We start from the raw sequence: 15,835 nt of genomic DNA on the forward strand, positions 1-15,835 counted from the left end.
GAACGGTGGTAATCCAAATTTATCACCAGTTGGTATTGGGTCCTTTAGTTTTGAAATGACATTACAGGTGGTGCGTGGAGGCTTGTAGGCTACACCAGTCCGTGCACTGCAGACTGTCCTGCCTATCCTTTCGGAAAAGCCCAGGTAGTATGGCAGTACACAGTGCCTAAGTGTGTCTGGCGCCTTCCGTTCTGTCTGTTTTGGTTCTTTCAAGGTGGGGAGTATCCCTTTGCTGTACCCACTTTTGAGCAGGACTCCTCTCACTAATCTGGCATGTTCTGAGATGGCACCCTTAGAGATGTTGTGACATGAATTGTGTCCAACATGTCTCAATGTGTCTTGTGGGGAAATAAAAGATTGACCCAATACCACATATATGTATGCACACACACACACACACACACACACACACACACACACACATACAGAAGCCATTTACTCCACACGTCTGCTCTTCATGAACACCACAATATTTAAAATAGTCAGTTGATTGTTCTCGGCTCCGTCCGACCGACCGATCATCCATCCATGTGTGTTTGTGTGCGTGATCTTTCAAAAACCGTTGGACATTTAGCTCTCATATTGCAGATATCTATTCCTCATTACATCATCTCAACCTGATTAAATCACGGCTGTGATTGGCTAAATTATGTTACCATGACAACCATCTCAGTAACTTTGCTTGTGCATGATATTTCAAAAATTGTTCAAGATTTAACTTTCAGATTACACAGATATTTTCATCATCCCACCCAAAAGTTGGGGGATCTCGAGTATCAGTTCCTTGTTTTATTTCATGTGGAGTTTGGTGGAGGGAGCATTGTTGTGTCAGTTGTTGAAATACAGAATGTGTATGACATCCGGTTTAGCATATTTGAAGCAAATTGTGGATTTACAAAGAGTGTTGTTTTCCAGGAAAGCAAAGATGAACGAGTCTCCTGGTTCTCCAGATGTTGGTGTGAACCAGTCACCCAGTTCTCAAGATGTTGGTCTGAACCCGTTTCTTGATTCTCAACATGTTGGTTTGAACCCTTCTTCTGGCTCTCCAGAGGTTGCTTTGAACCTGTTTCTTGATTTTCAAGAAGTTGGCGTGAACTCTTCTCCTGGTTCTCAAGACGTTGATGTGAATCAGTCACCACCACATTTTACTCCACCAAAGAAAAAGAAAACTACTCTTTGGGAACGTCTTAAGTAAATATATTTATTTTCTCTCTCTACACCTTTTAAAACTTCTTTTTGGAAATATCGAGTTCAGAAAATGTACAAGAAATTGATTTTTCAATCTTTTTTCATCTTAGGTCCTTGTTCAGAAGAAAAAAGAAAGGGAAGTCTTCTGTAAGAAGTGATGACGTTTCACATCCCATGTAAGTAAGAGAAAATCTCCCTTCGGGATGTCGTGACATGAATTGTGATGGAAATAGAAATCGTTATTCCTGTCGTATCTCGATCACGTGATGATCCTTCATCATTTTCTCCACTACAGATTAGAGGTTTCATGGCTGTAGGATTTATTTGAGGTTTCTTTATCGAGATGGTTCGCTCGGGGGGGGGGGGGGGAAATCTTGATCCTGACATTAATGTTCATCCTGGTGTTTTGCATGAAGGGTGAGACATCGATGTGTGTGCCGTCCCACCAAAGCACGTGGATCTAGAGGACCGTCTGCAAGCGTGGGGGTGTTGGTGGAAGTAAAATATCCCATTATGTCTCTTGCAAAGCTTTGGCGAGTTATCGCCGGTACCCAGAACAAATTACACATTCCTGCCATTCAACAGAAGGATTGCCCAACCAGTCCGTGAAAGACTTCAGCCACAGCCGTTTCCACTGGCAACATTATTAGAAGTTAGTGGTTGTTCGCGTCGTTAAAGCAGAAGAAGAAGAAGAAGAAGAAGAAGAAGAAGAAGAAGAAGAAGAAGAAGAAGAAGAAGAAGAAGAAGAAGAAGAAGAAGAAGAAGAAGAAGTAGAAGAGAAAAGTTATTGTTATAAGAATGTCTGTCAAAGCCAGGTGTAAATGGCAAGCATCACGAGGTAATCGATCTGAGGAGGGAAGGAATACATGGAATAACAACCACTTTCACCAGATGTATCAAAATGTTAATTTTTGTTTGTAAAGATTTGATCTATTATAAATAATGGCAATAACTGCTTTGTACAATATTATATCAGAACGAGGACGGCTGTTATGAAGTGCATGGTCTCCTCACCCCGAACGCTCATTTTGAACAGAAATACCAACGTTAACTGAACATGCTACCATTATACCATTGAATGATTATTCGGATATCTCACAACCACTTTTGTGCACATTAAGACTAAATTGCGTCAATAAAGGTGTTTATGAAAAAAATTCAAACTATATTCCCCATGGCTGGTCGATCATGTGTGTGAAGTTTCACATTGATCTGTGAAGAAGTTCTGGAGAAGAAGTGGAATATTTTTACATTTTTATTTTCAATCCAATATGGCGACCAGAATATATGGCCTATGACGTCATATATTTAATTTTTCACTCACATAGGCTCGTAGATCAGATCTATGAAGTTTCAGATTTTACGGATAAGGATTTCGAATCAACCAATTATGGATGGAAAAATCACGTCACCAATAACGTCATCATTATCACCCATGGGGAGTTGATGACATGTTGCAAGTTTCATTTTTTTTTCATTGAGTGGTGTCAGAGAAAATAATGTCCAAATATTTTCCATTTAATCCAATATGGCTGCCATACCGTGTGACCTATGATGTCAGCGTTAGCAATACAACATTCTTCATGGGGAGTCCTATGTTTAAAGTTTCACATCAATCAGACAAGCGGTTGCAGAGAAAAACATTTGAAAAACACAAATCTATATACATATATAATTATATATATATATATATATATATATATATATATATATATATATAATTATACATATATGTATGTATGTATAGACAATCGACCCCTCCCATACTCTTCCAGCCGAAGAAGCTGCATAAAGCAACCCAAGAAGACCTACACAAGGTAAGTGCTGTGCTGTTTCAAACCTTTCCCAGAGTTCCTCAACAACTATAAAGACGTTCACACAGAGTACACAAATGAGAATCCCAATGTCATACACCCCCTCAGCTACCGGACCGATTTCATCACTTGTTGGGTGTTGGCGAATCATCAGCAACAGCGCAGACAGCAATGCATACCCATGAGGCTCTCAATAATGTACCACGTGCAAACGTCAGAAGCAGTCAATATATAAATAAAGAAAGACCCACCCACATCTCTCATCTGTGAATGGAGGGAATAACCAATCAGCCCTCACCTAATTAACTAAACCTATGTGGCTGGGATTATACTGAATAAACAATCGATCCACTCTGATCACTCCAGTCGTGTTGTTGGCTGTCTGAATGTAGAAAACACTGATGCAGTCTGATTCTCACCGACCCTACTACATTTTTATTCTGACATTGTTTCTTATTTGTAACTTATTTAACAACAGCTTCACAAAATCTTTCTAATTTTTGCAGGGGTGCTGAGCCTCCACTGACAGAACAACCTCTTGAGGAAGAGCTGATAACTGGTGCAGAACAACCTCTTCAGGAAGAGCTGATAACTGGTGCAGAACAACCTCTTGAAGAAGAGCTGCGAACTGGTGCAGAACAACCTCTTCAGGAAGAGCTGATAACTGGTGCAGAACAACCTCTTGAAGAAGAGCTGATAACTGGTGCAGAACAACCTCTTGAGGAAGAGCTGATAACTGGTGCAGAACAACCTCTTGAGGAAGAGCTGATAACTGGTGCAGAACAACCTCTTGAAGAAGAGCTGATAACTGGTGCAGAACAACCTCTTGAAGAAGAGATGATAACTGGTGCAGAACAACCTCTTGAAGAAGAGCTGCAAACTGGTGAAAAACAACCTCTTGAAGAGCTGATAACTGGTGCAGACCAACCTCTTGAGGAAGAGCTGATAACTGGTGAAAAACAACCTCTTGAGGAAGAGCTGCTCACTGGTGCAGAACAACCTCTTGAGGAAGACCTGATAACTGGTGCAGAACAACCTCTTGAGGAAGACCTGATAACTGGTGCAGAACAACCTCTTGAGGAAGACCTGAAAACTGGTGCAGAACAACCTCTTGAGGAAGAGCTGATAACTTGTGAAAAACAACCTCTTGAGGAAGTCCTGATAACTGGTGCAGAACAACCTCTTGAGGAAGACCTGATAACTGGTGCAGAACAACCTCTTGAAGAAGACCTGATAACTGGTGCAGAACAACCTCTTGAGGAAGACCTGATAACTGGTGCAGAACAACCTCTTGAGGAAGACCTGAAAACTGGTGCAGAACAACCTCTTGAGGAAGAGCTGCTAACTGGTGAAAAACAACCTCTTCAGGAAGAGCTGCTAACTGGTGCAGACCAACCTCTTGAGGAAGAGCTGATAACTGGTGAAAAACAACCTCTTGAGGAAGAGCTGCTCACTGGTGCAGAAAAACCTCTTGAGGAAGACCTGATAACTGGTGCAGAACAACCTCTTGAGGCAGAGCTGATAACTGGTGCAGAACAACCTCTTGAGGAAGAGCTGATAACTGGTGCAGACCAACCTCTTGAAGAAGAGCTGATAACTGGTGAAAAACAACCTCTTGAGGAAGAGCTGATAACTGGTGCAGAACAACCTCTTGAAGAAGAGCTGATAACTAGTGCAGAACAACCTCTTGAAGAAGAGATGATAACTGGTGAAAAACAACCTCTTGAGGAAGAGCTGATAACTGGTGCAGAACAACCTCTTGAAGAAGAGCTGCAAACTGGTGAAAAACAACCTCTTGAAGAGCTGATAACTGGTGCAGACCAACCTCTTGAGGAAGAGCTGATAACTGGTGAAAAACAACCTCTTGAGGAAGAGCTGCTCACTGGTGCAGAACAACCTCTTGAGGAAGACCTGATAACTGGTGTAGAACAACCTCTTGAGGAAGACCTGATAACTGGTGCAGAACAACCTTTTGAGGAAGACCTGATAACTGGTGCAGAACAACCTCTTGAGGAAGAGCTGATAACTTGTGAAAAACAACCTCTTGAGGAAGTCCTGATAACTGGTGCAGAACAACCTCTTGAGGAAGACCTGATAACTGGTGCAGAACAACCTCTTGAGGAAGACCTGATAACTGGTGCAGAACAACCTCTTGAGGAAGACCTGAAAACTGGTGCAGAACAACCTCTTGAGGAAGAGCTGCTAACTGGTGAAAAACAACCTCTTCAGGAAGAGCTGCTAACTGGTGCAGACCAACCTCTTGAGGAAGAGCTGATAACTGGTGAAAAACAACCTCTTGAGGAAGAGCTGCTCACTGGTGCAGAAAAACCTCTTGAGGAAGACCTGATAACTGGTGCAGAACAACCTCTTGAGGCAGAGCTGATAACTGGTGCAGAACAACCTCTTGAGGAAGAGCTGATAACTGGTGCAGAACAACCTCTTGAAGAAGAGCTGATAACTGGTGAAAAACAACCTCTTGAAGAAGAGCTGATAACTGGTGCAGAACAACCTCTTGAAGAAGAGCTGATAACTAGTGCAGAACAACCTCTTGAAGAAGAGATGATAACTGGTGAAAAACAACCTCTTGAGGAAGAGCTGATAACTGGTGCAGAACAACCTCTTGAAGAAGAGCTGCAAACTGGTGAAAAACAACCTCTTGAAGAGCTGATAACTGGTGCAGACCAACCTCTTGAGGAAGAGCTGATAACTGGTGAAAAACAACCTCTTGAGGAAGAGCTGCTCACTGGTGCAGAACAACCTCTTGAGGAAGACCTGATAACTGGTGCAGAACAACCTCTTGAGGAAGACCTGATAACTGGTGCAGAACAACCTTTTGAGGAAGAGCTGATAACTTGTGAAAAACAACCTCTTGAGGAAGTCCTGATAACTGGTGCAGAACAACCTCTTGAGGAAGACCTGATAACTGGTGCAGAACAACCTCTTGAGGAAGACCTGATAACTGGTGCAGAACAACCTCTTGAGGAAGACCTGATAACTGGTGCAGAACAACCTCTTGAGGAAGACCTGAAAACTGGTGCAGAACAACCTCTTGAGGAAGAGCTGCTAACTGGTGAAAAACAACCTCTTCAGGAAGAGCTGTTAACTGGTGCAGACCAACCTCTTGAGGAAGAGCTGATAACTGGTGAAAAACAACCTCTTGAGGAAGAGCTGCTCACTGGTGCAGAAAAACCTCTTGAGGAAGACCTGATAACTGGTGCAGAACAACCTCTTGAGGAAGACCTGATAACTGGTGCAGAACAACCTTTTGAGGAAGACCTGATAACTGGTGCAGAACAACCTCTTGAGGAAGAGCTGATAACTTGTGAAAAACAACCTCTTGAGGAAGACCTGATAACTGGTGCAGAACAACCTCTTCAGGAAGACCTGATAACTGATGAAAAACAAGCTCTTGAGGAAGAGCTGCAAGTTGGTGAAAAACAACCTCTTCAGGAAGAGCTGCAAGCTGGTGAGTTTTGAAAATGAATCTTTTCTTAAAATAAATTACTTATCTCGGTTCGTTTGGGGGTTTCAGCACTTGTTGGAGGAAACACCTGAAAATGGTTGTTGTTTTATTTACTTTTCACTGTGCTGGTGGTGACTGCTTGTTCCTCATGACAATGACATGAACGACTTTCCTCTCACCGCAGCAACCATTACCGTGCGTGCTCCGAACATTTTGTTTTGATCCTCCATTAATGCCATAGTAGTGTTTGAACAGCTTTTCACTCCTCTCTGTTCATCCGTCTCTCCATCCCGCACTCCTCGGCCTCCAAGTCGCCACCAACCTCTGTTGCCCAGCACTGAGCAAAGACCTTGCCCGGTACTGGGAGCAGTGTCACCCATTGGTAGTTGTTGCAGTCCTGGCGATTACCCTTCCCCTTCAGGAGAGGAACAACAAGGCCTCTCTTCCAGTCAGTCGGGATGATGCCTGTGTTCCAGACAGAGCACAAATGTGCATGCAACGACACGAGTGCAGCATTTCCACCAGCCTTGAGAAATTTAACATGGATGCCACAGATCCCAGGAGCTTTACCCCCTTTCAATTGGTTCACTGCAGCCTGTGTTTCCACAAATGAAGGTGCTTCATAGTTGATGTGATGATCAGCAATGGGGATAGTTACACTCCTGATGTCCAACTCAACATCTGGTAGGTTAGCCTGGTACAGCCGCTCAAAGTAATCAGTCCAGCAGGCCTTCACTTCGGACTCCTCTGTCAAGAGCCCAACAACCTCCACTCTAACTGCAGTCCACCGAGGGATGGGCTTGGAGGAACGCAATGTACAAATTCTTCTGCAAGCAGGATGAGAATCACCTGACCACAGGTGATGCTCGACCCCTTCACAGATTCTTTGGACATAGGCCTCCTTGTCCACCATCAGCGCATGTACAGTTTTACGCCTCAACTCCCTGATCAGCTCAGCTCTGCCATTAAGCCTGGACCTGCAACTCTGGTCAATGATATCCATTGTCCCTTGGGAGACTAATTTCTTCTTCGCCTGACGGTTCCAAGACATCCACCGGCAACATCAAGGATGGTGGTCTTGAAGGCACTCCGCAACTCTTCAGGATTCCCCAAAACACCCAGACTACCGAAATCCCCGCTCACCCTGTTCTCAAACAACTCAGCCACCCTCCCATCCTTGAGCTTGCCAACATCCAGCCGAGGTTGGGATGGTACAATTCTTCCGGATTTAAGCTGAAACTTCAGAGCTGCAACTTGCAACTTCAGACGAGGCCAACCGCAGACTTCCCCAATGCAGATACTCCCCAAACAGCAGCCCCTGCTGTGAGGCTAATGGCTCGCTATCTCAATGCAGATTCGCCACACCTGCACATTCTCACGACTTGAGCTGCAAAGCCCTCGTGTGCGATTTGTAAGGATGTGGACACAGAGAAAAATAACATTAAAAACATATCACGAGAGGTTTTAGTCGGGGAGGAAAAACCAGTCGGGTACGGAAAACAAACGTCTCACTGTACATACACAACGGATATCTATTGCACAAATAGTATGTCATGCTTATCAAAACAAATGCTGAGAAATAACTGTCGTTATACTAAACAGTTTTATTAACCCTTAGAGAACATTCCCACAACAACACCATATTTCTGTTACTCAGCCAGTGCTTTTGTAGAATCTCTCTCTCTCTCTCTCTCTCTCTCTCTCTCTCTCTCTCTCTCTCTCTCTCTCTCTCTCTCTCTCTCTCTCTCTCTCTCTCTCTCTCTCTCTCTCTCTCTCTCTCTCTCACTCTCTGTCTGTCTCTGGAAATGAGAAAAAAAATAACGATTATTAATGTTGTTGTGAAAATTATGAGTATTAATAAATGCTTTATTACAATGTAATCCTTGTTTTTGTTATTTATTTTGGAATTATAATGCCATGGAAGGACCTATTAAACTGCCCGAAACACCTTAACATGGCGCGTGTTTAGAAACATGAGAAATCCTCGGGATTCTTTGTCGTTAATTAGCTGAGTCAACTCAGGATATCATATCATAACTAAATCTAAATCTATTCTCATTTTGAACAGCTTCCAGGGCTCTGCTGCTGAGCTCGCTGGTGAAGCTTGAAGTTCTTTCATAGGACCCTCCCAATAGAAATCCCTGACTACGTCAGTGCCTTTGGGAGTGCTATTTTTGACCTTTGACCCCGGGTGACACAAACCATAACGCCGTCACTGTATATACAGCACTGCTTTCGAGACATTAAACATCCCCAGTGTCTTTCATGAAGAGTTGGCAAGGTATTGTCGACATCCAGAACAAATTACAGATTCTTACCTTTACCAACGTCAACCATGTCAGGCCAAGCCATCCGGTTCCTGAAAGACTCGGGCAAATCGTTCATGGTTTGAGCACGAGACCTCTTACTCGGGGACATGGTATATGAACATCGAGCTCGACAATAATAATAAGAAGACTAATTTATCAAACCGACATCTCATTTCCACAACACACAGACACGCGCGCCCACACGGCGCGCGCGCGCACACACACACACACACACACACACACACACACACACACACACACACACACACACACACACACACACACACACACACACACACACACACACACACACACACACACACACGTCTGAACACGGTGGTATTCTGTCCATTGATATGTTTCTGTCACAATATCTGTTTTATCTTGCTTTTGCTTCATCTTTCCAGGTCTGCTTCTCAGTAAGAGTGAAAATGATGAAGGTGAGAGTGGTGAAGATGATAAGACTGATGACATCGAGAGGAAAAAGGACGAGGAATTTGAGGAGTATGAAGTGGTAAGGAAGACATTGGATTACCTCCAGTGGGGTGCTAAAGTATTGTTTCGGTTGTGGGGGTAGATGGAAGAATTTAATAGAGAATATAGCATTGTGTAGAGTTGCTTGGTCCGTGGACGTGTAGGAGGCATCTCGATGTAACTTAGCAGGGAACCTGTGAACTTAAGTGTTCGTGTCACCACACGAGGGGGTGATGTTGAGCTAATTTGCTCGGGTTTAAGAATAAGCTTTCCCAGTATGTAATCGCCCCTCTGTGACTTTTCCCTCTGTCTTTATAACCAAAACCATGAGGAGCAACAACCAGGGGTGCTGGGCAGTTAGAAGCCCCGACTTCCCGGGTTTTGTGCGAGCAGGCCATGCCCCAGAGGCGGAGGGTATAGTCATGATCAAAGAGGAAGGTTGGCTTGCGCACTTTTGGAGAGCCGTGATTAAAGAGGAAGGCTGGCACATTTTTAGAGGCATTGGACTCATTCGGCTTGTGCATTTTGTGGATAGCCGTGATCAGAGTGGAGGCATGAGATGCATTGATTTTGGAGAGGTGAGAGCGGAGGGTGAGCGCACGCCAAGGAGGACGACACGACCATTGTATTAGTGTTGAGGGGATTTGGCTCGCGTGGTGAAGCAAGACGCTGGCCTTTGGCTCTTGGTTGAGTCGCGAGAAACGAACCCCGAGTCTCGTGCATGTCATAAGCAGCTGCACTGGGGCCCTTCAGCCCTAGTGTTGAGTGCCGCTTGCGGATTGTCTGCGTACGTTTGGCCTGCTACAAGTGGACAGCCATTTTGTGCGCCTATGCACGTGCTGGTGGAAACGCCTCGATTCCAGTTCCACAAAGACCAGCTCTGGGCCAAGCTAAGTGCAGGACGAGTTAAAAAGGAAGGTTTTTCTTTTCATTTCAGTCCCCTTTATCTGTATTTGAGTCTGTGTGAGAGGCACCTCGACTGTAGGATTTATTTACTTCATTATTATTATCATTACCTTTTGAATTATTGTCCTTTGTAAATACTAGTACGTGCCCGTAAAAAAAAAAAAAAAAAAATTCAGACCGCGAGCAACAAACAACAACCACACAGGCCGTTTCTTCGCTCTTGAGTGCCCGTACGTGCGTGGCCCGGAAGTTCGAATATTATTCGCAGTTACGATTATTCGCAATTTAGTTTTAATACCAAATTATTCACTTAGCGCCAACGTATTTTACCTTTTCGCAATGTCGTCGCAAGGAAAAACAAAAAGAGAAGAGAGAGAAAAAAATTTACTTCCTGGTTCGGAGCATACCAGCACTCTGATGTTACCGAAATTTATACACCGTCTAATATGAAAACGATCATAACTTGGGGCATTGTGTTTATCTATAAATGCGCATAAGAAATCGAGAAATTATGAGAATACACAAAGTCATCATTATCCGGAAGTCCGTACGTTGTAACCCGTAATGGATCCGGAAGTCCATACGTTGTAATCCGTAACGGCGAACGCGGCTGAGCTTCCCTTCCCGCATCGGCCACGCCCACGCAACAACGTGTCTTCTCATTGGTTTGGTAAATAAATGGCCATAACTTTGGAAGCACTTGTCCGATTAATATCAAACCTTGAAAAGGCACATCCTCAGGTCCCCAGCAATATACCTGGCAAGTTTCAATGAGATCGGACCAGCGGTTGTCAAGAAACCGGTCTCACACACACACACACACACACACACACACACACACACACACACACACACACACACACACACACACACACACACACACACACACACACACACACACACACACACACACACACACACACACACAGATTGCTGGAATTATAGATAGATGTTTATGTTCATTGAATGTGTTCATTCAAATAAACTGTATTCGTGTATTTGTAGTGGGGTTCGAGAATAAACTTCCTGTGCATCTGTTTCATTCCCCGTGTTCCTCCGCCCATCCGCCATTGCACCCCATGCCCTTCGAGCACATGTGATAATCTCCGAGGATCAACTTGTCCGCCTCCTATTAATAAGGAACCGCTCGGCCATCCGGGGGGCTGGTGGTGTTGACCGCCCAGCACCACAAATTGGGTCGGGGGGTTAACCTGGGCCGGCCACCCTAGCGACAGGATGAATGAGTCCACTTCAGTCGGTGCCACAATTTCTCAAATCACAAATTCAAACACGAATTTGTCATCTTATTGAAGATATCTACCCATATTATTAAGTATATTATACTGTAGTTATTATTGATTGACAATGTGATGATTATTGAGTTTATGTGAAATAATAATTTAATCATGGCTGTATTATTTGTCTTATATTCCAAAAGCGTTGTTGTGAATGTCTGTTTCTGCCTTTGTCAGATCAGGAACTGGGAGGTCATCTCCAAAATTGGAGAAGGAAGCCTTGGATTGGTTTACCAAGCAAAGAACAACTCTTCAGTGGAGGTACAAGCTTGTTTTACTTAATACCTTCCTTTCACTTTACGGTAGCTGAAACAGCTCTTGAGAGAGCGAGACAGAACACGGTGGAGGGACACAACATAGGGACACGTGGAAGAAAGGGACGGGAAGATTCTCTGGTATCTGAATTCGTCTCCTTTGTTTCTCTCGAGAAGAAAGATGCTTTTTCTTTAGACTCACAGGCCCCAAGTCATTCCTGCAGAAGATTCCATCATTGATGTCGGTGGAGAGCCAACCTCCACTTGGCTGAACAGTTCATGGTTTGGACATCAGGTCAGGTAAGGGAGCATGTCCTGGAGCAGCGCGTCGCTGCGTCCACTTTCCGCCGGTACTCCAGGGGCCTCCGTCTGGCCATCCTCCAAGCGGATGCCCGGCCCATCCCCATCTCCTTGAGATGCCGATCAACCTGCTGCAACTACGAGGAACGTGGTCGGCCCATTGGCCTCCTCCACTCATGAGGCTCCCTCGCTTAGAGAATCTGGTGAGAAGGATCAGCGTCAGGAAAACGAGCCATGTGTCCATACAGCCGCAGCTGACGCTCACGGACTCTGCAGGTAACAAATCTCATTTGAGTCTCTCTCAGCAACCGCTCGTTGGACACAAAGTCTGACCAGCGATAGCCAAGGATTCTCCGAAGAGACCTGGTACCAAAGGAATTAAGTCTCCGTCTCAAATCTCTGGTCAGAGTCCAAGTCTCACATCGATAGAGTAAGACTGAAAGCACCAAAGACCTGAAGACTCGGACTTTCGTCCTCCTGCATAGGTACCGGCAGCGCCACATCCCATTATCCAGTGAATCCATGACTCTCCAGGCCTGACCCAGATGTCTGTTGACCTCTGGCTCACAGCTAGCAGAGACATGAATATCACTGCCAAGGTAAGTGAATCTCTCCGTGACCTCAACATCCTCACCACATACAGGTACATTCAGGATAGCAGCATCCAAGATGTCATTGAAATCCTGGATCTTAGCCTTGACCCAGGAAACCCGTAATTCCAGCGGCTCCGACTCCTCACTCAGCACATCAAGGACCCCCAAATGGACGTCCAGAGTCTCCGCAAAGATCACTGCATCATCTGCGAAATCAAGGTCAGAGATCTTGACATTCCCAAACAATGCACCACAGCTTGATCTCTCTGACATCCTCCCCAGAATCCAGTCCATTCAAGTGCTGAAAAGTGTGGGGGCCAGTACACACTCCTGACAAACTCCAGTAACAGCTGGAAATAAGTCAGAGATGGCATCACCACATCTCACAGCACTCTCAGCACCAGAGTACAGTTCAGACATCAGATCGATCAGTTTTGGTGACACCCCACGAAGACTAAGAATCCGCCAGGGGGCATACCGTGACCTGATCTGCAAAACCTCTTAAAATTTCAAATCAATTGGATGAAAATTGAGGATTTTAGAAATTTGACCTAAGTTGTTGACCTTTGGCCTGCATAACCTTTTGACCTCAAAAACAGAAGGCTTCCAGCTTGTCACTATTTCTAACAGGCCGTGAAGTTTCATGTTCGGAATAAAAATGTGCAAGAAGCCGAAAAATGCATGTAGCCCATTGATTTTTGAGGTCAAAAGGTCAACATATTCCAACAACGTCAATCAACTTTTAAAATCCTCAATTTTCATCTGATTGACTTGGAATTTGAAGACGAGTTGCATATTTCGTCACATAATTCAACCATCAGTATTTTTTAAGGTAAACATCGGCCAAAAGTCCAACATAAGCCACAGGTCAACAACTTCGGTCACATTTCTAAAATCCTCAATTTTTATCTGATTGACTTGAAATTTGAAGAGGATTTGCTTCTTTGGTCATTGAATTCAACCACCAATTCTTTTTGAGGTCAACATCGGCCAAAAGATCAACATAGGCCGAAATTCTAAAATTGTTAATTTTCATCCGATTGATTTGACATTTGAAGAAGATTTGCAGATCAGGAAACTAAATTCAACCAACAATTATTTTCTAGATCATGCAAGTATTGTGCTCTGCACGATGTCTTTCTTGTTTGTGTGTTTGTCACACTACTCCTCCTGCAGTGCTCGGCCAATTACAAAGGATCAGCTTGCTACAAAGGATCAGCGTGACTCCAATGTGTTGGGTTTTTTTTTTTTATATCTTTGCCGGAGAAAACCGTCTTGAGGAAAAGTCGAGGGGGCTTCTTTATTCCATTCATTATTTATTTTCCCATTCCTGCCCCCCTTCCCCCGAATTCTCATTGTTAGGCCCATCATTGCCTTCCTACTTCTCTCAATTATATTTTTCTTCCTCTTCCAATTGCTGCCACTCAACGAGATTCACTTGTGGTGTGTCCATGTAATCATCCACCTATTCCCCATTTTTATCCTTGGTCGATGTCAAGTTGTTCCTTTCTGTCACTTTTCTCCTCGACAGAGACTTCTGTATAAATGGATGTAATCATTGTATGTCACGACACACCAATATGATATATTTTAATAGTTTTCCCACATTGTATCGAAGTTGTTATAATATGACCTTTTGTTTTCTCTTTCAGGTTGTTTTGAAGAAGGCAAAATATTTGAAGGATTCCATGAAAGTAAGTTTGTGTGAATGTGGAGACAACTGTGTTTTATTACTGAACTAATTGTTTAATTTATCCCTGAACTGTCCTGGTGGAACGTTTGTCTGTGATGGATCTTTCTCTTTTGGCCCCTGAGGCTGTGAGTCCCTCTGTGTGAGTTACAACTTTGTGGTTACAGCGATGGGGTTAGTTAACCTTTATACTGGTTATAGAATGAATTTGTTTGATTTTCTCTTATTGTTTTTATTCTTTTGTAGCTCTGCGATGAAGCTGCCATAATGGTGAAACCTAATAATCCAAACATTGGTAAGTGTGGATTTCACTCAAACTTATCATAGTATGAACAAAACAACTTACAGAGAGTGTGTTTCTGTGGCATGCATTTATCACTCATCACTCAACTATTAATTTTTCTTAAACTCAATCAAACGAAAGTTCAGGTTTGCAAACACCCTTTTGGATCCGTCTCTTTATACTCCGTCATGGAACGTTGGTGCTGCTGAAGCAGCTTCCTGAGAAAGGGTTACACTGGGTAGGGAGTTTCCCATTGCCTTCCTCGAAGTAGTTAAGACAGCAGTTTGTCATTTGTTCAGGGTGCCAGTGAGAGCTCGCCAACTCTTCGCGAGGAACACCGTGGGATCCTTAACGTACACCAACTAATGTCGGCAGATGGGATGGCGGTTCAATGTCCATCCGAGGGACAGCACACACATTGAACCACCCTGTCTGTGACACACTATGTTGATGACTTGTCATTGGAAGGGTCACATGGAATTTGCTTGTTCATCATGTTGTTTAAAGGTGTTTGGCTTTGGGTGGGTTTCTTATGCCATCTTAACTTGTGCTCCACTATCTTGTTTCCCTCCAGTGAAGTTGATTGACATCATTGAAAATCCGATCTCGAACCAAGTGCTCCTCGTCATGGAGTATGTCTCTGGAGGTGAGGTTGCTGAAGTCATTTTACTGAAAATCTACTGTATGTGTCCATCAAGTTCACTTTTACTTGAGCACCTGTGGTGGAGATTTCCAACCAAAAGAGAAAACCCTTTTAATTTAACAGATCGCTTATTATGGAAAAACACATATATGTGGAAAGAAGAGCTTGTTTCAAGAGTTCAAGCAGAACTCTGCATCTGAGCCAGAATGCATGGCCTTTATACAATTGGAAAATCGGGAAGGGTCAGAACATCACAGGGGACGTGGTCAATCGATACCAGACTACAAGAAAGCTTTGTTTGCATACGTTGTCCTTTAAGCAAAGAGAAAATAATGTTGTGAATAACTACAGCAGATAGTGCTGTGAAAGAATCAAAGAATGCGTGTCTTCCCTCAGGGGTGTGCATGCACAGAAAACCTTCATTTACTTTCGGCAATGATAAGCATTTATCTCAGCATGCAGATGGAGTACCTGGTTTGCACAGCTTTTGCAGAACAGAGGTCCATGACCTCAGCAGTTCGATGAGACTCCTGTTTCATAAAAGTCCATGGGAAGACAGAGTTTGTGTTTGTCCAACTTTGCAATTGAATGGGAGGCCAGAGTTCATGAGACAAATGCCTTTG

General features: G+C 43.9%; 1 protein-coding gene and 1 long non-coding RNA gene across 2 annotated transcripts in view; one reads left to right on the forward strand and one right to left on the reverse strand.

Moving 5' to 3' along the window:
• The window catches only part of LOC147008251 (uncharacterized), a 298,248-nt gene that overhangs the window by 166,232 nt on the left and 116,181 nt on the right, over positions 1–15,835 (reverse strand). The gene's annotated exons all lie outside the window — the stretch shown is intronic.
• LOC147008261 (uncharacterized) overlaps positions 926–15,835 on the forward strand; it is a 57,235-nt gene continuing 42,325 nt past the window's right edge. Inside the window, exons 1-7 of the mRNA XM_085865193.1 lie at positions 926–1,184; positions 6,007–6,468; positions 9,182–9,288; positions 11,627–11,710; positions 14,249–14,290; positions 14,533–14,581; positions 15,144–15,215. Coding sequence (XP_085721319.1) covers positions 926–1,184; positions 6,007–6,468; positions 9,182–9,288; positions 11,627–11,710; positions 14,249–14,290; positions 14,533–14,581; positions 15,144–15,215 — 1,075 coding nt within the window. The remainder of the gene's footprint in view (positions 1,185–6,006; positions 6,469–9,181; positions 9,289–11,626; positions 11,711–14,248; positions 14,291–14,532; positions 14,582–15,143; positions 15,216–15,835) is intronic.

The sequence above is a fragment of the Eptatretus burgeri genome, chromosome 20 (genome assembly GCF_056783735.1).
Source record: "Eptatretus burgeri isolate ZD-2024b chromosome 20, Ebu_testis_v1, whole genome shotgun sequence".
NCBI lineage: Eukaryota > Metazoa > Chordata > Myxini > Myxiniformes > Myxinidae > Eptatretus > Eptatretus burgeri.